This window comes from Bradysia coprophila, unplaced genomic scaffold (assembly GCF_014529535.1).
Source record: "Bradysia coprophila strain Holo2 unplaced genomic scaffold, BU_Bcop_v1 contig_350, whole genome shotgun sequence".
NCBI lineage: Eukaryota > Metazoa > Arthropoda > Insecta > Diptera > Sciaridae > Bradysia > Bradysia coprophila.
Genome location: NW_023503608.1, coordinates 10,654,807 through 10,678,715, shown reverse-complemented (window position 1 = coordinate 10,678,715; position 23,909 = coordinate 10,654,807). Strand labels below are relative to the sequence as shown.

The window sequence follows — 23,909 nt, the reverse complement described above, 5'->3', positions numbered from 1 at the left end:
CGACAATGTCTAAATATTATTTTGTGCCTTAAATTGCCCAAGAAAATAAGATTGAGACTAATAATTTGACTACGCATAAATTCGAACGATAAATAGGCGAGTTTGAACAATGTTAGAAATGTGAATGTCGATACAAAACAGTTTACCAAAATACAATAAGACCACAAGAGCTTTACTAAAGACAACAAGTCTCAAATTAAAACGAATTTGTCTCTGAATGACTACACATTCATAAAAATTTCAGTACGTAACGAATAATAAGAACTAATAATTTCACCGTGTTTTTCCACTAAGATGAAAAGAGCACGATGAGATGAGCGTGTGTGTTAACGTTCTTGTTCAAAATAATAAATTGGTTTGTTTTGTCCATTTCGGGGCTTCCATAATTTCTTGAACCATTCAATAGCTGATAGCTATAAATATAGCTACTAAGTTCCATGCCATTCATGTACGACAAAAATCTTAAACTAAAATAAGAAATATAATACGGGGATTGAGAAGATTAGCAAAGGAAACTTTTTCTAATTAATGAGAAATCCTCTTTTGTGATAATTCCCCGTATTGCATCATCCGAGGCTATAAAACACATTCCATTCGACTACATTTCAACAGTTCTCGACGAATTCTCTTCGCACAATATTGAGGTAAATCCGTTCGGCCATTACACATTTTATTCATCTATGTATGAGTCATAATGTCGAAGGAATTTTCGAAATAAAACAGGAAAATAAGGTGGCAACGTTCAGGTGTAACCCATACATGTTTTCATATGTGTGGTATATGGTATTTATACGTGGGCAAAACGATATAAATAAATAACAATAAGGATTTGTCTTAAAAGGGAAGAAAAAAAAATGAAGAAATTAAGAAAGAAAAAAGGTAGAGCAGCGGTGCGTTTCAATTTATCTTTGGTAAATGTAACTAGATTTTCATTCAGGATTTTCTTTGGTTGTTAAATGTAATTTCCGCTCCAATTTTAGTAGTCAATAAACCGTAAACATTTACTTACCCGTCCCGTATTTCTATCGACTACCAAATGGTTTAGTGTGGTGTCGAATTTTGTGTGATGAATTATCGTATTGTTAGATTTTAATGCGGTTGCGGATGATGCATCACTTTTACCATTGTTGCTACTGTTGCTTAAAACTGTCTTGATTGTTGCTAGCAACAACAAGCCTAGAAGCAACTTCATTGTCTCACGGCATAAGACCTGAAAGAGAAAAATATATTCGTTTATTCGACCATTTAATATTAGAAAAGTCTGTTGCTTGGACTAGTTAGAGCTTGAGTAAGAGTGAACGTATATACAAGAGAGTGTTGCCCTGATCCCCTTCATAAACCAATGTAATCCCAAAATACACTTCTTTTCGAAGTAGTTACAGATGGTAACAAAAACGTGGATGTAGAACTTTTATTCTAGGATCCTAATCAACAAACCGTGTTCCCATACATAAAAAAAAACCGACAGAACTTTTCATGCAACTTAAATTTTTCGGATATAGTTACCACAGTCTCGCTATTTCATATTTTCCATTCGACATTCATGAAGCGGATTCACCCGGCTTGTGTGGGTCGACAAACCGAAACTTAATTAATTAATTCTCGCTTACACATGAATAAACAAGCAAACATCTTTACATCAGCTATTTTATTTCTATTTCAGACAGCACAATATTGCAGTACCAGGTAAAATACATAATTAAAAGAGGAGGAATTCGAAATAAATTCAGTGAAGATGAAAATCAATTTTCCAAAATGTCACATCAGATCCATCAAGCAGAAATTACTATGGATCGTATCGAAAAAGTTTTCGTATGACACTAAGCACATATATATATAATGTACACTATGTAAAATGCTATGCTGTACGATTTTAAGCTTGTTTCATGTTTTCACCTCCCTCCTCCCTTAAGTGCAAGGTATTTCACATTAAAAGCAGACGTACAATGATTGAAGAGCTCATTATCGAAACAAAATGCATAGCATAATTATGTTATTCATTGGAAAATCTACCTTGATTTACTTTGAGAATGAATACCAGCTATCAGCTCTGGTAAACATTGAGTCATACCAAAGTAGTCGTAAATTTTACTAAAAAAAAATCAGATTTTTAAAGGCAAGCAACCACCAAGCGGAAGTAATATAATTTTTCTAATTCACAATGAATGTTTGAGATGTGTAAAATCATGTCTTTGTTGAACTGAACAGCAATTATTATCAGTTTCAACACAAACTCATTTTTTTTTGCAATGTACTGTACATCACTCGGAGTATGATGTACGATAATGCTGTTTGAAATATATATATAGAAAAATATCTGTTTGATACATTCAATAAAGGAATGTATTGTGACCAATCATAATAAATTGGTTAAGATGCGGAATGAAATATTACACTTTACGAAATGGAATAGCTTCACAGTTTCTCAGCTGTGTAACAGCCACTTATCTTTACTTAAATGCAAGTGGAAGAAAAATCTAATGTTTAATACGGAAATTTCAAAATGTATTCATTGCTCAATCGAACGTAAACACCGAAACACAAAACGGTTGGAAATGTAGTGTGTACCTAAGTAGAAAATGTTTCTTTTTTTTTCATTCTGTAATGAGTGACTAATTTTATGTGAAATTATTGAACTGATTGACTTATTACTTGCATCAGCATCTATTTTGGGTACATACCTGTAATACGAAAAATGTTTCTTGAAATGAAATGGTAATAAATAAATTCTTAAAGCAACTGAAATTCGGGCTGTAGAAGACGTAGATAACAATAAAAATATTTGATGAAAACAATCATCGAATGTAAACAGAATTTGTAATCTCTTTATTGAAAATTTCAGAAACTAAAAATGCTTACATTTGTCATCGCCACAGGCGTTCACTCGGGATCGATACTATTTTCGTAGACTTTCGTAAGAAAAAATATTTTTGTTTTTAGAAACGGCGCACCGGTTAGCGTATCACGTAAATTGATTAAATCTGTCTGTTCTTCTGTTTAGGACATTATGACTAGTGTTTGACACAAAATCTTTCATGTCGTTTGCTTAAACAAACATTTTGCTCTTTGCCGTATGAAAAAGGACGAGGATACTAGCCAAAGCTCTCAGCTTGTCTTCGTCGATAACCGATGAAAGGTTTGAACTTTGCTTTCTTCCTTCTATACTATCACCAATTTTTAGCCAATTTTTCAAACTACAAGCAACATAGTTTCTTGTTTTAAACATTGAACATTTCGTCCATTCCCCTATCATCAATTTTTCTATTTTAATACCGTGGGGCATGATAAACAGCAACAACAAAAGCAGAGAAAACGAAATGTTATGCAAAACGAAAAAAAAAACCAAAATAATAAAAATGTGTACCAACATCTACACTAGTACGGCTAGTACACAGATATAACAATAAATTGATATGATTGGTTGCGTTGTCCATAATTGTTTATGTAATAAGTGCATGAACAACGTTCAGTAGAGTGAACAACAATGTCTGTGAACCGATTATGAATTTCTTTGTTCATAAAGGGAATTATGACTGGTCAGAGCGATGCATTTCAGTTCGCGATGTGTACATCATGAAAAATATGCTAATGAGTGCAGTTTACTTTGATTTTTTTTATGTGGTGGTTGTTGTTGTTGTTGTTTTTTATTGTGTTCTCTGTTTATTTCCCATGATGGAGTAATTAAATTATAAGTGGTCAGGATTTAGCTTAGAGAAACATCACTTGCACTGTTCCCAACAGCGACTATTTAATTTCATTCATTAGAAATGTTGGTGGAGTTGTAATATCATTCACATATTTATACAATCCTCTAATTGTTGGTATGAAGGTTGAAATTATACCACGGAATAAAGTAAAAATTCTTAGACACTAATGAATTTATGGTAGGACTAAAATTAATTTAACCAAAAAAAGACGAATAAATTGTAATAAAATGGAATCTAAACAACCTACGCCACCCTATACACCTTACGCCGACTAAAAGCCATGTTAAATATTTCTATCTTTCGTTTTTGTGTTCCCTTTTTTTCGAAACAAATAACAAAAATGCCGTCATAAACGGGTACACCACAAGTAATTTTTTATGTTAATATAACATCCATTACCATGACTTCTCCCCCTTGTCGCTTTCTCATTTCATCATAATTACTCTTCAATCATTCATGGAATCATGAAATCATGGAATTATTATAAAAATGGATGGCGATTTCTATTCGGTGTTCATTTTTTATTCACTTCATTTTTCTTTTCAATTTGAATAATTAATTGAATTCGTTAAAATGACTTTTTTATTAGTCTAATGAAATTCGTTTTACCGTTTCGTATCAGGGAATTTAGTATATTTTCGATTTATCGATTTTCTGCAAGGTTCCACAAAAAAAAAGTGCGCGGTTCTACTCTTTTTTCGATAATGGTAGAAAAAGTCCTGTTGGAAATTGTTTTAATCGTCATACCCTTTTTCATTAAACGGCGTATAAAATTTACATTTAAATATTATATAACGAAAGTATCTCATCTGGAAGAATTTGCAATTTGTAAAGGTGTTACCGATACCGAGCCCAAAAAAGCGTTCCAATTTCTCAGCTACTTGGGTTATGTAATCATTACATAGCAATTTTAGCATCCAATACTACACCAAGTCCCTTCTCATATCGTTTTAAAGACTTTCAACATACTCTTCGTTTTTAGTTTATCTTTAAAATAATTAGGTAGAATATCACCTTAAGCAAACCATAAAATCGTCCCTTCGCAGCAACACAGCAGCCTCCTATAATATTAAATTCCATCGAAATTGTTCAACGCTATTAATTTGACAATCACAACGGAAAGAAATACACGAGAGGTAATGAAGATTGAAGGCATTCAACGGCAACAAAAGCGAATTTTAAAACGAAAAATCAAGTCAACTTGTTCCGTCCTTACATCCAACAATTACCACATTATACGCTAATCATCAATTTTGAATTATTATTCATAAAATTTTCGAATAATCCAGATACGTAGCAGTGCTTGAATATACATTCTTTATGGAGCTCAAGTATTTTCTTTATTGCAATTATGCTTTGGATGCGTCTTAGCTGTGCTAGGTAACAAATTGACATATAAATTCAAGAGAAGACGAAAAAAAAAACGTTTAAAAATAAACAATGTAGGTAAATCAAATTGAGACAGATACTTGAACCTTTTGAATGAATTTCATACTTGTACTGCTACATAAAATATATCGTCTATCTCTCCACTCCAACCTCTTCCACCCCAAATATCCTGTCTTTCAAAATCATCCACCACGTACAATGTTCATATAAATACATATATAGCATTAATGTTACATTTTACTTATATACACTACCCGCATAACATCCGGGGGCTGGTTGTTTATGCTACTGTGCATACTTAGGCTTAAATACGTAGACACAAAAACGTATCTTTATTCGAAAACAACTTTTCCGGTGTACGGAATTCAGAAAGAGAAAAACTTCCATCGTCTTATCTGATTTCGAGTTTCTTAGTAAATCAGAAAATCGGAACTCGAAACAATGATTAGAAATCTGAACAGAATCAATCTATATGTTAATTAAAACATCTAGAAGTAGCTGATGTCACTTTTCCGAGCCTCTACAAAAATGTAACAACAAACCAGCCACCATGTCTTTAATCTTCACATTATTCAAGTGCTATTCATAATGAAACTAATTGACTTTTCCTGTCTGACTTTGATAATCAGAAAGTTTCGGTTTTGTTGATTCGTTTTACAAATAAAACCATTTTCTTTAAATAAACATGTAAACCTACAAGAGAATGATAACGAACGAAATTCTGTGCTACCATACACTGTATTATATACATAAAATGTGTCTACAATACTATCGACATATTAGCTACTTCGTGCTCTAAAATGGAGATAACTGAGATGATGAAAACATGTTAGCCATACAACGCTTGGAGTATTCTTTTCGGACAAAAATAAATGTTTGTGAATTAAGTCAAAGATAAATAGAAAACAAAGTTTAGCTAATTAAAACATTAGTTCAATTTGTTGATGTAACATGTGAACTGAACGTATTAGCAATGATTTTTTTGTAACTTTTTCATTTCACTATTCGTAAATTACACAAAAGTGTCAAGTGTCAGGACATCTTCTGCACTATTTAGTTAAAAATTAGCTTGGTCAGACTCGTAGTTTTTTAATGTCGTAAATATTGAAAACCTGTATGCTCTGAAACATATTTCACTCCACCAATTATCGATCATTATCGCATTACACTCTTAGAAATATGTAAACCGACTGAATTCTTTGTTTTGTGTGTTATTTGTGGTCTATATATTCCGGCTAAAGGCCATGTATACAACCAGTCGGTGTGAAATGAAATTTTGACACAAAATGTATATGTCATCTGTTAAAACTTTCAGTTTTCGTAGAAAAATGTATGAGAATTTCATTTCATCGACTAGTTGTTTACTTGACTTTATCACATACGCGCGGTGTTCGGATGTCAAACTTACTTAACTAGAAGAATAATTCAAAAATTACACTTCAGGTCTATGTTGTTGTCTAGTTTTCGCTTTTGTGATAAAATAGAGTACACACTTGTCACTATCAGTCTCGGCAAGCCTCGACTTCTTTGTGACAGGTGTGTAATATATATAACATATGAAGAACTAAATCACAAAATAGAACGTTCTAGGTCTTTGTTTATTAAGCAAAATCACATTACGGAGATTGTGTTTATTTGCACTTTTCTATGATTGTAACTAACACAGCCCGAGTTGAACCAACCTCAACAAACATATACACACTATCGGTCCAACACATGACTCTCGTTTGTCCTTATTAGACATTGCATCAGCAGACTATTTTCTAACCAATTTTCCTGAGCCAACAAGAGCTAGGGACGTGCATAGGACATAATGTTATCTGGAGCCTTTAGCCAGCAGCACCGATCATGTAGAATGTAGATAATCCTTCGCTTGTACAACATGACCCGCAGAGGCACCAAGACTTTCGATTTAACTACTCAAACTAACTGAATAACTAATCTACCTAAAGCTCGATGTGACGAGATAAAAATATCATCGTCAATATTTTCCATAATTAAATTAGGACTAAGAAAGAGGTGTAGTGTCACTTTGGTAGGCACTCGTCGTTTTTATAATTCTTTCCCCATATTCTTAGAAATGAGTGAGTTAGCATAAAAGGATCATTAAGAAGAAAGTTACGAATTGAAACATTAAAATTCAAAATGCTGTCATTACACCATCCACAGTTTTAAGTGTACCAAGCAATTAGTAATTAATGTTGATGGGATTTATTTTCTTACTATATATACCGCAGAAAGCATCTTAGAAATTTTAATTGTTCAAAAGTGTGTAAAATACGTAATTGAATTGTAACCACGAACAATTATACGTATGGCATCTACTTAGATTTATTGTCATCATTCTGCATTTTGATTTATATAAATTAGAACAATTTAAAATGTCATTAAACATCACAATTGTGTTGCTATCAGAATATTGCCATTCTGTCGATGCTAAATTATAGCTGGGTATGTATTAGGCCTGTATAGAATCCATATATAGTAAAACCATAAATAGAACGTCCATTCGTAACTGCATGGGTTATTGTATATCACCGAAAATTCCACACCGCACAATATAGAATGTAAATGCCTTTCTCGGCGAAGAAGTCATCGAAATTCTATCGCTTTTATATTATGTACCCATAAACATCACTCTTAGCCGGTATATTATGTTCTGGTGGAAATATGAATACGTATATTAACATAGACCTAACCATTGCCTTGATAAATTCCACCCACAGTTCATCACTCCAGTTGAGCCCAGCAAAAGTTATGTATACGCAAGTATAAGTACCATTATGGATAGATAGATATACGTAAACAGAATATATACTCTCTGTGTGTATATATACGGCTAAAATATCAGTCGGAAATATTTGCTTTTATATGTCGATTTCTGTTTTCTGGTTTTCATTTTATTTCATTTTTCTTTCCGATTTATTTTTATTTTGACAATATGGGTAAGAAAAAAAAGGGGGAAAATGGGCTATGCTGAGATATTAAACAAGTTTAAAATGAAAGACATTCAATACGAATTCGCCGACAGTCATACTACATAAAGAATTCAATTGCGATTTTGAATCAATTTTTCATTGCTGATAATGTACTGAATGGGTTTTAAACTCATCCAATTTGAGAACGGTGGAAGTGGTAAATAGGTAAAGTTTTCGGATACTTTTCTCGCCTGAAGACAATGTCTCATATATATTAAACACTTGACGGTATACGTATAATTTAACATACCGACCAATGTGGTCAACAATTGATTAATAGTTAAAAAGTGCGACACAGCGATAGCGTTTTTTTTTTTAATTTCGAAAACAAAAAAGTTAAAGCAACAGATATAATCATGAATTTATATTGATGTATGTATGAATGGTCGCAGACCAGTTCAAAACTATGGATACATATCGAATAATGTAATCGCTTTTAAAACTTAAAGGTGTCAATGAACACAATGCATGTAATCGAAATAATTTTTGTGTTGAGCGTACGGCTAGCATGGATTCCACACAGACTAATCTACATAATTAATACATAATTACTTGGTAGTAAATTATAGGACTGAGTGTAATTTAAATTTCAATCAAATTAAAAATTTCAAAAAGTATTAGCTACTCTCTATTCAGTAGTCAGTACATTACACACATCTATACACACTTGTATTCATGAACTGAACGTTTATTATCCATTGCATTTTATGGTACATCGAATTCAATTATGTTCGAGCAAATCATTTTCTCTATTCAATTTGAATTGGTATTTTGATCACCTTTTGTTCACAAAAAACCACAATCTACTTTGCTATAAGCCAGATATATATTATGCTATTCCGTATACACACACAGAGAGTGAATGTCATTGAAATTGAATAAGCAAAATACGGCATCAACGGTATCATCCCTGCATAAACGAAATTGTCTGTAGCTTCTCGGATAACTGAGAAAGTTATTGACAAATTTGACGCTAACGTCAATCGATGATGTGTCGTAAAACTAATATAGAACCATGTCAATACAATCCCAATACTATTCTTTTCGTATACCCGGGATAAGTTTTGTTCGGATGACAGGAAGAATCTTAATTTAAGTTTTATATTTATGAATAACATTTCCTGTTATGATTCAAAAAAAAAAAAATGAAATGAGGTAACACATATACCTATGGGCGAAAACATATATACTTCCATTCGAAATACATAAATGTTGCATAAATAAACTCACGTATCAAAACAATAACTCTGAAACGTGTACTTCCGTTTACCTCAATCCGAACTCAAGCTTAAATTCGGTCGGTAAAATTATAACTCATTCATGACAAGGAAGCATATAGAAAATGAAATATTTAAAGGGCAGGATTTGCGAAAACAACAGATAATATTTTCGAATTGTTTAAATTTATATATGGATCATGTATCCATCCCGTATAAGCTCAGTGTTTAATCTGTTTAATCGTATAAGTTACAAAAAATTTAAAGAAACACACAATCAATAGAATGTGGAACAGCTTACGATGTTAGCATAATGTTGGCACTATTTTCAGATCTGATACGTATTTGAATGCGAGAGATTTATTCAAATTTGAAGCACACTTATGGAGTGAATTGACAGAAATATGAAAATTTAAAGGATAAAAGCGCAGCTGTTTAAATGTCAAGTGAGAGGGAGTACGCCATTCCATCGTATTGAATATACGAGTAGTATGATTCTGATTATATCAATTACAACCCAAGAATTTCACTAAATTTCAAAATAATCTACAAAGAGTTAAGCCATACGGTAAAGAAGATTAATGTTTAAGCGGTGACACGAGAAAATGTTGTGTACGTTTCACTCCCCTTAATCCTTTTCCCTATCTTCGATTAGATTTGCAATCTCTTAAACATATTTTCCCGATCATAGTACGAAAAGCCAACCCTTCCTATTACAGTTTTTTTTCTTCTTCTCCTGGAAATGGAACTTACATAAAAACATCTGATTAACTACTATCCTCGTTGTGGCCTAAATAGGTCAACAAACATTCAATCCACTTTTACATATATTTACCTCTCTGGTACTATAAGATTGAACTAACAAAATGCTACGAACGTGACACTGCATTAATTCCCATATCTTTCCAAACGGAGTGAGTTTTGTAGCGAAATACGACGTTGTTTTAGATTGGTTGTAAGCATAAAAAATTATAATAGCTATACCCGTAATGTGATAATGTTTCCATCAAACTCCACTCACTAAAGGAACGAAATTTGCTAGTCATTTTGTACATTTGTAATTGCATTCCTTCTGGAAAAAGCTTTGTTCTACAAATGGAAATTATTACAAAAATTTCATATCTAACCAACAAACAACTCAAATATGTAAATAGTTCCCTTATTCGTCGAATACAATGTCGTCCATATTGTCTCGTAAATTTATTCATCATTACTTACCATTTCGTTAATAATAGAATATTATTTAGAATAGAATTCTGTAAGTTAATAACAACTCTGTACTAATACCCCACCACTTGACAAATATTACTGTTCGACTCAATAAACTAGAAACTTGAAATTGTGGCCGAAATTTTAGTGCACTATTTGAAGTATATTGTTTAGCAATAACGTAAATTGCATTGCAGGCAATACGATTGAAGATATGCGAACGAACAAGACGGAGCAGACAATGCACAGCATCAATATTGTAATTCGAATGCGTTTTGCTTTACATTGTGCAAGGGATGAGAAAATGTTTCGATAAAATTAACAGTGTACGTGTACACTGGCGTACGAACGGAATACACAGAGGAATATTATATGTGAACGATACGAAATGAATTGTTGTTGTTATGAGCTGGGATTTGTTGTTCGGAAAATTATGGCAATTGAAAACACACGAAACCATAGAAACGTAAAGTAAATTACCTTTAGGTATTCTAACATATCAACAGGAGGGTGATGTGTTTTTCCATTTAAAATTTTCCGTTCGCAAGTGGGGTCTGTCTAGTAAAAGAAGGGAAAATAATAACAGATAAAAATGCTCAGACGAAGAAAAGATTAATTAGTGGATACTTGAAAGGCTGCATTTGTTATATATATGGGCGTCTGCCGAACAAAGAGTGTGAGTATGCCGCTTTTTAATGGAGTTCATATAGATGTTTTCTCTACTTTTAATATACTCGAATGCTGAAATGATGAACAATGCTGAGATAGACCTGGCTACTAACAATATGCAATGCTCCAAAAAGGTCAGTTTTCAGTTTTTGGAAAATAAATTATTTCACATTTTGCAAGAACGCGTTGGTGGATTGGTCTGAAGTAGGTGTTAGTTGGCTCAACATCAGAGACTTTCCTTTGCATATGTCTGTGCTACGGTAAAGAGTATCTGTACTATATGCATGAGCATGGCTCGAACTGTAAAAGGTTAAACCTGAAGTTGACATCTTTTGAAGTTTAGCCTCTTTACGGAGTAGAGACATGCGCAACGCAAAGCCACTGACACCGGCTGGTAACTGAGTAATTTATATCCACTGTCGACGATTAAATTTATTTTCTAAGACTTAAAATTAACAACAGGACCTTTTTTCAAGAATATATGAAAGACGTAACTATCACGTCCGCGAATTACTTGCGTCACACAAAAAAGGGCAAAATATTTACTTAAATATCGTTTACCATAATCGTAAAAATTGGGGAAAATATTTAAAGCGAAACATTATGAAGGCAGTGTTTCTGACAGCCGTTGCCTTCTTAAGCAATCGAAATCATTTACATCTCACATAATTCTTCTTTACGAATATCATTTTTCATAATTACAAGGGATCTACATCCGGAAAATATTACTCAAACAAACCAACATTAATTATGGCAATGGTAGATTACGCAGAGTACACGTAACGTTTTATATACAAAATATCCAATATAAAGTCTCTCTTCTGAATACAGGAACACCCACAAAATTAGTGTTTTCCTCTCATTGAAACTCAAAATTAAAATATGCAAAACAAACTTTTTCACCCTTTTTCCCATTTATAAAAGCCTTCCTGAAACAAACTATATACAACACAACTTCTGTGATTGCTCATGTTAACCATGGTGATTGAGAGGGAACTTCATCAGCAATGTAAAAAAAAATAATTGACAGTTTTATGCAGCCATCCCCAATGTGGTCGAAGTATACATTTTATAGGCAACACTATATAGTAACTTTTAATGTGTTTGTTGGCAATACGTGCGTGTAGCTTCGTTCAATGGACTTTATTATTCTTTGAACAAATTCCCATGTGCCGGGACAGATCAATATTCCGGTTAATTCATTCGGTTTGCTGAAACTAATTGCCATTGTATGTGATTCAAAACAAAGGCGAATTTATAACAACCAATGAATTGAACATCTCAAGTGTCATTCATGCACTTCATCTATTCGTTGTCGTAAATATACCAAATAAAAAAGTATAAATCGAAAAAAGGCAAAACAAATAACTACGTAAGCGTACGTTTATCCACCCATAAAACATGGAATTAATATTGGGGAATTTTTTTTCCGTTATATACAAGTACAAGGTGTGACTTGAGCTGAATGTATGTGTCCCGAAAAGTCGATCAAAGTTCATCCCTCCTTGTGTCGTACAAAGCAGGAAAAAAACGTGAAACAAAGCGAAGGAAACATGTAAACTGTGCACACACTTTTCTGCTTTAAGGTTATTTAAATACACTTTATATACTTAAAACGCATGACATAATCGAGCACATGGTGTTTAACGCTCCATCAAAATCAACTTGATACTTAAGAGTTTAAGGAGTGTATTGGGTTCACGTTTTAAGAAAAAGGCAAACAACAGTATGTAAAACAATCATTGAGGCCGAGATGGACGTGTTTTGCAATATATTGTGCGTGAGAATGTCGGAAAAATGTGTATTATACAACGTACTGAGGGAGAAAATTATGTTAGGGTGACTAAACGGCATGTTCATCGTACCATTGTTGTAGGTAATTTAATCGAAAATTTTCTATTACAATGCGATAGTGCTATCTGAAATGGATATCTGAAATAACAAGTCGTTCCCTTCGAGAATAATTGAATGGCGTACACTGACACATCATCTGTTGCCAGGGATGCTTTGTCTTTGTTGTTCGGGGGTGGAAAGGTCATTAAAGATTACGATCGAATCAAATAGATCAAAAAAACGAGACACTTGAAATATTTATATTGGCTGATTAAAATGTTCGGAGAAGTGGAAAGGAATTTCGGTGATTTATCGGAGACAACGTTCGAGAGGCAGTGAATACAAAGAATATTTTGCATTTGTTGCTGCATGTTGTGATGATTGGGCATCACTTTTTTTGCTGAAAAATTTTGTGAAAAGCGTTGAAGAATACTTGACCTTTATTCTGTGATATATGAGAGGGTACTAGCTAACTATAGATTTGAACCGATATGTTTTGTGTGACACCGGTTATTGTTTATAAATTTTGGCCAACTGAACTTCCAAGAAGTGTAAAAAATCTATGCGAAATTGGGCCGCACTGTGAAGAGCAATATAGCGAAATCTCCGAAAAACTTTCGGACAAGATGTCAATGGTGGCATTGAGTTATAGCTCATTTGGTTCGTCTTTCAATTCTAGATAAGATTTGTCTCTTATTTTTTCGATATGTTGTCAACTGTTGCTGTTAATGGCTCAAAAAAATAAATATTAAAAATAGCCTTATGTCAGAGGATCATGAAAATGGTTTTTCGACTGACGGTGCAGATGCACCTTCGGGACAGACGACCTAAAACGTGGTACATTTTCACCCCGAGCTGCAGGCTTGGAGTGACACCTATTCGCGGAACTGGCTGACAGCTTTTAGAGCTGACCTGTCTGCCTGTAAAAAGATCTTGGATAAGATCTGCTGCAAGTGGTAAGCGACTTCCGTCAAAATGATGCGAACCAGGTTTTCCAATAGTTTTGACTGTTTCTGGCCGGCGAGGGTCGGTTTAAACATCCTGTTGTGCTGTTAGTGGTTCTAGAAACTAGCAACTTACATATAGCAATTTGTACTTTGGTTGTAAGTTTTTTCCAGACGCGTCATCACGATGCGTGATGAATCGAATGAGTCAATTCCACCATTGACACTTTGTCCCAAATTTTTTTGATTTTGTTCGACGTTTTCGCAATATCGCTTTTAACGTAACAGAAAAACTTATTCTTTATACTGCAAACCAAGTTTAAATCTTTTTCGCATCTTATTTGGGAAAAAGAACTTCTTTTAGGTACATGGTCATGGTTTAGAAGAAATTTCAACCTTTGGCCTATTATGTCACTTAATCTTGGGAAGTTGAACAGAATCACGATAAAGTACTTTTCAAGTTTAAAATTCAAATAAATTCCAAATATTTCTCAGAAATGTTATAAAACAATAACAAATACATAACAAAAAAGAAACGAGACATTTTATGGCAGAAATAGAACGTAATGGTTGCATACAACATACCTACCAATAGTTCTTGACTACAAAAAAAAATTTGTTTTTATTTTCACTCAATGAAAATTTAGCCAAAGGTTGTTGAACACAATTTGCTGACTATGGCATCTCCAGTTTCTTCAGCAAAATACGTGAGCTACAATGTATGTTGCGATTGCACTCAAGCGATATTATCTTATCATTTTGAAAAGCTTATGGCAAAAAATGTTAATGTTATGCGGTTCTGTTTTATTATAATATATAACTCGACGTGAAGAGAAAAGTTATGAAAGCCTCAGTGCGATAAATGCTACGACATCATAATTTGTAATGAAAATGGAAAATGGAAATTTAATGAATTTAATGAAATCCGACATTAAAATTCAAATTCATCAGAATATTTAATGGTATCGTCATTTTTCAAACGATTTATCCATTTGGGTATACGACCTCTTCATTCACAACACCAGCTAACTCTATTCTGTGTACGTAGTCAATGTTCTATGTGAAATGTTTTCAATATTATTTATGCAATTTGAAACCACTGAGAGATCGAATCTAAGTCGTCATCTGAAAATATCTCTACACAATGGAAAAATTCGAGAAAAAAAAACAGAGAGTCAAATATCTCGAATATCTAAAATTGTTTAGCATTCTCCTCTACAGTCTCCGAGGTTATTAGTTTAAATTCCGAAAATGACACACGTAAGAACGAGTAGGGAGTGTGATCAATGACATGCTATAAAATATACCGAAAAACCCCACCCGCTTCCATTTATTTTCCATCAAAAGGATTTTGTTCGGGTAAACGTTTCGCCGTATAGTAGATACGATAAGTATATAGACAGACGTGTCCTTTAAAAAGCGCTTTTGCCGACACAGAATGAAAACGAAAACTTAACAATAAATTTAAATGCAAAATAAGCTCATACCTGTGAGTAACACGTTCTGCGTCTTGTGTGTAATTGTATCGAATCCAATGGGTATAATTGTCAGTAATCTCAAAATTTGTTATTATCCAACGGCCACAATCAAATTGAATAACTTTAGTTAACACTTTACTCTTAATTTATTGCACAAAACATTTGTCACTGTTGCGGTTTTACAATTATCGCGATAAACTTTAAACTGTGAACAAGAAGTTGAAATTTAAGTTTAGCAACGAACGAGAATAATGTTCAGAAACTGGTCGTAAAATGAAGACGTTTTCGGAATGTGAGATGGAACACATTACAATAAGAAAAGAAAAATCGCTTCCGCACTGTGATTCCTTCGATACGAGAAATTCAACCCACGATTTGGCGATACAAACAGAATATTATTATCTCAACCATTTTGACCCGACTGCATACAAAAATCTGGAAAATGTTGTGACTTTCGTCTCGGCTCCAATCGAATTTCTTCACAAACAAAATGGTGCAACGTTTCGATTACGTAGGAAAAAAATTCACCAAGTATTTACACCGTATCCTAAATGCAGCCCAACATCCCATTCAATATTCAAATAACCTGAAAAATTCCAAATGTAACACTTTACCGGTCACTCTATGTGTAAATGGCCGCGGACATTTTGATACCACTACACTGAATATCCGTCAATATTAAAAACGGGTACCCGAATCGGATCGGTCCCAAATGAACATAATTTTGTTATGGGTGTGCGAAGAGAGTTGCTGTATGGGTATAGAAACTGGTACGGTATGCGAACGTTGTGCGAAAGAATGAGATAACACCGTGTACGGTGAGAGGTGAAGAAAAAAAATATATCCAAACTACAAACTAAATAGAAATGTCGGAAAACTACAACACATTTTTAAAAATTTTCGTTTTCTAGGAATCGCGACTGCACAATAATGGAAATATCATTGACGAATGAATGTAGGCAATGGAAATAATTTAAAGACAATGTAAAATCAACAGTGCAATGAGTCACAATACTGGCAAAACAAGAAAATTTGTAGCAAAGATAAACGCCTATGATCGGAACTTCAAACTCGCAGGCACAAAAACAATAATAATTTGGGTTTGTTTCGAAATTCTCATCGGAATTTTCTTAATTTTTTTTTTGAATTAAACTTTTTCTTGCAAGACATAAATTTCAATATTGTAACCGAATAGTTCTGGTAACTTGTAAACACAAAATCTTAAGCAAACTGAATGAAAAATCACAACTTTTTTGTGTAACACTATGAAGGTAACTTTTTTTTTCTTTTTACTTGTGGAACATCTCACACCAATGGATGGCAAAAAAAAACTTTTCAATTTCATTCACAACATCCTACCTATTTTTCACATTCACTGAACAGTCAGCCTTAATGGCACTGGAACAAGCCGTACACTTAAGTACATTGAAACCGAGGAACTTTAATACACCCAAAGTCCATTCCTTTTGATATTTTCTTCTTTTTGTGACTAATTCAATGTCCTCTCTATGGTTCACAACGATAGCTGAATGAAAACTGTCGCTGCTAAAGAAGTGCTAAAGGTAAAAATGGCGTTCACGGCGTTCAGTGCTGCTATATTTTTGGGTGTGTGCTAAATCTGGTACAAATCAGTATTGACCATTGCGGAGAAAGATTTAGAATCTGTAAAAGAGTTTTGAAGGCGGTAATTTAAGTTAACGTCACAGTATTTCGATTTTCTTAGGAAATTACATGTAGGAAAACAAGAACTCGCTGACAAAGGTTAGCGCTTTTATTACTTTGGTAAGTAGGAATAGCTATTGTTTTTTATACAACAACTGATGTCAAGGGCCAAGGCTGTATACTTTGGGGAGGTCACGCAGATCAAGGTTCTGAAAGAACAGGTTAAGACACTTATGAATGCGGGTGAAACACAAATCTTGACAATTCAGACGCGTATATTGTTTGAAAAGTCAACTTGAAAACAATTTTTTTTTGTTAAGTTGAAATCGTCATATAAAATTTTCCAAACCTAGTTGGCACTACAGGAAAATTTTGATCACACCGCCTTCGTGATCAACTCAAAAGTGTCTTAACGTGTTCTTTCAGAACCTTGACGCAGATCGCCATTTTATTAGATATGCGAGAACACACCTTTTCCATACAACGAAATTCACCAAAATTGAATTTGTATTTCGTGGTGAATTTTTTGTATGAAACGAGGTGTGTAACCCGCGTATCTGCATCTGCGTGACCTCCCCAAAGTATACAGCCTGGTCAAGGGCTAGATGGAGTATGTCACAATATATTAGACTGAAAATGGTGTGTTAGGAGAGAGATGTCGCATTTCTTGGACTAAATGGGTTTAAATAGACTCAATCGCGTGGGACTAAATACATCCGTCAGGAATACCTAACTTCAATTTAGTTTGAAGGTCGCACATTCTACTACATACTTATGAATTAAAGGCCTTCAGAGCTACCACTCCTGCCTGTGTCTACTATGTCGTGATGAATTGGGTAAAGAACAAATGAGCACCAGATCAGTGTTTCGTGGTCTAGTGATGAACCATCATCCCAACGTAGTTACATAAATCCAAATTTTTGGATGTTATCATTGAATCTTGTACTTTCTTCTTTCATGGTTTGATTCGAAATGGACTTTCGCAATAATGGTGTAAGCCATACACATTGTTGGTTTAATTTTTAAATTTGACATTTGTGCGGAAAAAAGACATACGATACGAATTACTAATTAATTCAAATTAATTAATTCAATTTGAATTCAAAAATATTTTTTTCTACGACACTATTTTCGATCGTTGGCAACAGATGCTGTCATTGCATGTTCATCCCGAATTTCGCAATTGTTGAAAGTGTAGTCGGAGTCTAAGTCGTAGTCTAATGATTAGTTTCCTCTTACCAAAAAAGTGCGTGTGAGAGACAAAATTGAATTTTTTCAATTTATTTCTTTGTTTATTTGACAGTTTGCTCTCTCACGGCTCTCTCACGAAGTATTTTTGTTGAGTGGAATGGACACTTAAGTCATAGCCTTTTTTAAAATACGGATGTAACTTGGGTTAGGACACTTCGGTTTAATCACGATGAAAGTGGCAATAAATATAAACTACCCAGACTACTGTCACCGCGGAGGACATAACAATTTCAAAACCGGCTTCAAACGCGCTCATTTTCATATTATTTCGACATGAATAATAATGAATACGTTTAACGTAAATCGACCGATTTTGAAGAATCGGCCATACCTGGCATGTACAATAATTACGAAGTGGTACACAAATTTTGGCAATTTTTGTTTAACACTCATTATAGTCTTATCTGTAATTTACAGATTATGTGAAATGTCAACTTGACAAAAAAATAATTCTTTTTTATACAATCATGCGATTCATACAAATAATGACATCAAAATTTCTCTATAAAGATCTCAAGGTTCTGAAAGATCTCACCTTACAAAAAAATCTTTAAGTTGGCAAAGTGCATAATGAGTGCGTTTAACAAATTTGATGCCTTTTTTCCGAACCTTCACCTGTTCTTTCAGAACCATGGCAAAATGTATTGCTAAAACAACCAAATATTTGGCTCTATTGGTCTCTTCCACAGTCAATCGAGGATATTTCGGAACGAAGCGTCAATAATATGGAATGTAATCGTCATTTTTAAAAGATTGTCTTCGGTACTTCAAAAATATTTTATTTTGTAAGATATAACAGTTTCGGAACGCTCCAGTTCCAAATATAGAAAAATATTCTTTTAATTTTGCGCTGACAGCATAGTTTTCGATCAATTTCATTTTCGAATTAATTGATAAGATTCAAGACGGGCTCAGTAGTTTGACTCAAACTGTTTCCGCTAAGAATCCTTCGGTTTCTTCTGTGACCAGAGCATCAATATTATAAAGGGCAGCATGCAGCAGTACTACGAATGCAGACGCACCTGAAAAATAATTTAGAGTAAAATAGTTATCGTTTTTCGCAGCCCGTCAGCCTTAGCTTTATACTTAAGCTCAAGATTAGACCTAGCCAAGAGAACAGACTACTCACTGAGGAGCACGATGTTAAGTACAAACACGAATCCACATTTCTATTGAACCCTTATCCCAACCCATCGCTACACATGCCTGCAAGACATGCAAAAACACGAGGGGTAACCGACTCGGGAAATTGACTACACACCCTCAAAGGAATTGCCGGAGTATCCGGTAAATAATTGGAATTGATGGAACTGACCGGAATTGATCTGAATTGGCAGGAATTGATCGGAATTGATAGGAATTGACTGGAAATATGTGGAATTGAAAGTAAATGAGAGTAAATGCTGATAAGTGTGATTATCGGAAAGAAGGACCAGCGAATGCAAAACCACATTATTTCCTTTTTGTTTTAATTTTGAAAGCCCCCGCACAATAAATAACAGTGTACAGTGTTGATCAGTTCCATTTTAGAACAGGTCCAACGTTCTTTTATGTTCAAAATATGCACACTGAAGGATTCTTCTTCAGAGGATTCTTGTGAGTCAGATACGGAAGAATTTGATCCGCAACAAACAAGTGAATATTCGTCGGGGGAATGTTAGGCTGGGGCGTTGCCGATGCGAAATGCTCCAGTTTCAAACCAAATTCACAAAAAAATGCATCACCGACAATATCATCTATTCCATCAACTTTTCAAAAGCCTAATGCTCAAAACAAACGAGACATTGAAAACGTGTTTTGGTCCTATTTTTCATGACGAAATTTTCGAAACTGTCAAAAGTATGTTTCATTTTCATATTGCAACCGGCTTATATAGACTTTTCTCACACACAATTGTATCCTCCGCGCAAAAGTCCATGCTTCATACGCAAAAAAAAAACAATTCGCTCCTCCGCACAAAAGTCCATCGACTTTATACACAAAACGTTCCTCCATGGACTTTTGTGCGGAGAATGTTACTTTTTTGTATGTATGAAGCTTGAAGCATGGACTTTTGTGCGGAGGAACGTTTTGTGTATAAAGTCGATGGACTTTTGCGCGGAGGAGCGAATTGTTTTTTTTTTGCGTATGAAGCATGGACTTTTGTGCGGAGGAACGTTTTGTGTATAAAGTCGATGGACTTTTGCGCGGAGGATCGATTAAAGAAATAAAAGGAATTAAGAGCAATTAAAAGGAATTGACAGGAAGTACCTTTAGAAATTGAAAGGGTATCGAAAGGGAATTGAAAGGGAATTGAATGGAATTGAACGGAATTGAAAGGAATTGAAAGGAAATAGAGCGAATCCGGCAATTAGACGAGTTGGTCCGGTAATTGAGGTAATTAAACGGAATTGAAAGGAATTAGAAATTGATTTGCCACCATTTTGCCACCCCTCGCAAAAACAGGACATACATGCTTCAAGCGTACGGTATTAAGATCCATTTGTGGACTAAACCATGTAGGACGATGGAGGATAAGAACCAGAGCTACGATAGTCAGGACATGTTGCTCACATGGATGAAGAGTACCAAAGAAAGCTTTGGAGAAACGCTCCTATAACAACAGAGCGAGGGGAAAACCCCCAAATAGTTGGCGTGAAAGAAAACTTATGAGCCTCATGAGTTCTAGAATGGATTGAACCGAGTGATGACGATTTGTGGAGTGATCCAAAACACTATTGAGTTAGTTTGGCTGTTAAGTAAGTAAGCTTGACTCGATCTATGTTAGTGATACTTACCCATAACCCAAAACATTACCGCTCCCGCACCAACCAAATATAAAATTGGTGCCGTAGCTATATTCACGACAAGGCACTGTTGGTTCGTATTCAACTGCTTTTTGAACACGGTAATCGGAGTTGCGGCTTGCTTTATCTTGTAACAACCATACATACTACCCAATAAAACTATCAATATCAGAGGCGATGTCAATCTAAAATAGCAATTAGTGATAGTGAGACTAATTAATATTTTATCGAAATGACTACAATGACTCACAAGCAATACATCAACAGCACGACGCATATTATCAGATAATTACTCTGGAAATGTGCTAAATTTCTTAGCACTCTGTTGGAGAGTCTTTGCACATTGGCCACGGTCTTAAAATTCTGTATCTGAATGAAGTCAGACCATGGACGAATGTTCTGTCGAATTTGACGCAATGATTCACCCAATTTCGGTATAGGAATTTGTGATAAGTTTGTGAGGCTGGAAAAGAAGCAAAGAGTTGAGTGGGCGGAGTGAAAATTTTTATAAACAAAACAAAATTGGAAAAGAAAATCTTTGCTTACGAAGAAAAGTCGATTCGTTTGTTCGTTGGAATAGTTGGCTCTTTGGTGTCCATTTCACCCTCTAATTTGTTCAAATCAATTTTCACGTCCATTTCAATGCTTCGGAGATATGTTTCGTTTCTAATAATTTATTTATACTAAAACTAACTTTTGTTTCATCATATTTTCATACGTGTTGGATGTATGTTTGTTATGAATGACATTTGTTCTCATCTGGTACAATTTTCTCTTTTTGTAATCAGCTGTGTGTAATGTTGAATCGACAAAAACCCAAAAGCAACCTATCAAATGAAATGCTCGCACGACGTTGAACTAATTAGCTGCAGGTTTTGGAAGGTTTTGAATGAATTTTTGCGTACTTTGGAAAGTTTTACATTTTTTCATGCGTGAGGCGTGAAGAACATTATTTTCCTTTTAAACCTTGTTAATCCAAGTCGGTAGCCGAGGTCAATTTACACACGAATACGAAACTTTTCAACTTTTATCCCGAGTTTATCCCGAGAAAGTTCATAAAAAGAACGATTTACCACTTGCAAGCCATGTACATTTTTATTTTCTTAACTCTTGTTTCTCCACACTTAGTTTTGGTTTGAAAAAATGGCGAAACCATAGAGTAATACTCGAGAGGTGACAAGGTGGCGCTGATGCTAATTGGCTTCCAAAAATTACATGGGCACCCAGCCATGTTTAAAAATGACAGCGCCAGCATGCCATCGAGTGTAACTCTATGGGCGAAACAAATTGATGTGTTGGTTTCGTAGATAAAAACTGTTAGACAGGCCTTGCATTATTGAAAAATTAAGTGTTCACTTCGGGGAGAAATAGGAAATTCCAACTCGAGCAAACTTTAGTTGCAATTTCCTATTTTCTCCCCTTGCAAAACAATGATAGGTTATCTTAGATGCTGCAAAAGTGATTATTTACATGAGGGAATGGATCATTTTCGCAGGAGGCAAACTGCTGTTTAAAGATCAACTTTTGCATAGGGCAGGTAGTGGATCTGGAAAATTTTCTCCTAACTTTTTAGAAGCGGCTGTTATCGACAAAATAAATTATGAGCTCAGGCTAGTGTTCTCTCATTTGGTGAAACGTATGCACAGTAAAGTTATTGAAGTACAAGATTTGATATCTAAGACTAAGTGATTCAAAGTTAAACAAAAAAAGGAAACAGTTCTTTTGAAATTCAATATGGTCCCCGAGAACAAATGAAACCCACAACTACCAACACTGTGCTAACCTTCGGAACGGTAGAATTTTGTGTAATCTTTTGTTGACATTAGAGATGTGTCATTTGGGATATGTCATATTGATTCATCACCAAAACAAAAGAGTTTGCATCGAACTACGGAATTGAGAGTATAAATAAATTATACAAATAAAAGTCTTTTCGCGAAGGAAACGTGCAGAAATCATACGTAGGCAAAATTATGTCGTTCTTAAATGAAGTGAAATGGGCACCTTTTCGGCCAATTGACGATTTTCTTACATCGTCAGCTCGATTTAAGGGTGAGCATTGAATTGAACGACAAAAACTGTGCAAAGATCGACGACATTGTAATTCTGAAATTGTCACAGTTCCAGATTATACGAACTTAGAGCGCTGGAACAATCGTGTGGTTCAAAATTTCTTATATTACCAAACCAATTACTTCGTATTGACGGCACTGGTTTATGCATTGTTCATCTTTATCCATCCACAAAAGACCATACTCGGACTTGTTGTGCTCGGAGCATTGATATATATCCTTTATCAGTACACGCCGAATTTGCCAAATCGACAGGAAAATGATAAAAAGTTTGGCTTAATGTGTGGCGTAGTTGTTGCTTGCTTCGTTGGCTTGGTAGCATTTTCTGCCGTCACCTATGTCTTGCTTATGCTACTTTTACCGATTGCATTGAGCTTCGTTCATGCTTCGCTTCGATTGAGAAACATTAAAAATAAAATGGCAAATTTATCGCAACTGGTTGGTGTGAAAAGTACGCCAATGGATTTTTTATTCAGCAAATTTCAGCTGACCCAATCGGAATGGTCGATCGAGGGTGTCAATTAATTGTCAACTGGATGCTTGACTGGATGTGTGCGAATAGCAGTGACTAATTACTTATTTAGAAATTTCACAGTTTTCCTTGTCTGTAAATTAAGTGCTAAAACTATTTATTGTTATTTTGTCTAATTGAATTAATTCTGCTGAAATAAAGTCGTTATCAAACCAATATTATCATCACTTCTTCCAATCGTT

General features: G+C 34.4%; 3 protein-coding genes across 4 annotated transcripts in view; 1 reads left to right on the top strand and 2 right to left on the bottom strand.

Annotated features, from left to right (window-relative positions):
- The window catches only part of LOC119080948 (plexin-A2), a 29,279-nt gene extending 12,310 nt beyond the window's left edge, over positions 1–16,969 (bottom strand). Inside the window, exons 1-3 of one of the 2 annotated variants that reach the window (XM_037189576.1) lie at positions 16,784–16,969; positions 15,434–15,629; positions 1,010–1,210 (exon numbers count right to left, since the gene is read on the bottom strand). In XM_037189576.1, coding sequence (XP_037045471.1) covers positions 1,010–1,192 — 183 coding nt within the window. In that variant the 5' untranslated portion in view covers positions 1,193–1,210; positions 15,434–15,629; positions 16,784–16,969. Of the gene's footprint in view, positions 1–1,009; positions 1,211–15,433; positions 15,630–16,038; positions 16,144–16,783 lie in introns of those variants that run through there. The other variant, XM_037189575.1, reaches the window with a different exon arrangement.
- Positions 16,970–19,101: 2,132 nt separating this feature from the next.
- Positions 19,102–21,882, bottom strand: LOC119080949 (prenylated Rab acceptor protein 1). Its single transcript, XM_037189578.1, has 4 exons — positions 21,670–21,882; positions 21,374–21,586; positions 21,115–21,308; positions 19,102–19,359 (listed from the first exon to the last, which is right to left on the bottom strand). Exons 1-4 carry the CDS (start codon positions 21,759–21,761, stop codon positions 19,262–19,264), a joined length of 597 nt encoding a protein of 198 aa, XP_037045473.1. The 5' UTR covers positions 21,762–21,882; the 3' UTR covers positions 19,102–19,261.
- A 1,075-nt stretch (positions 21,883–22,957) lies between these two features.
- Positions 22,958–23,883, top strand: LOC119080947 (PRA1 family protein 3). Its single transcript, XM_037189574.1, has 2 exons — positions 22,958–23,175; positions 23,245–23,883. The coding sequence occupies exons 1-2, from the start codon at positions 23,097–23,099 to the stop codon at positions 23,718–23,720; spliced, it is 555 nt and encodes a 184-aa protein (XP_037045469.1). The 5' UTR covers positions 22,958–23,096; the 3' UTR covers positions 23,721–23,883.
- Positions 23,884–23,909: the final 26 nt, after the last annotated feature.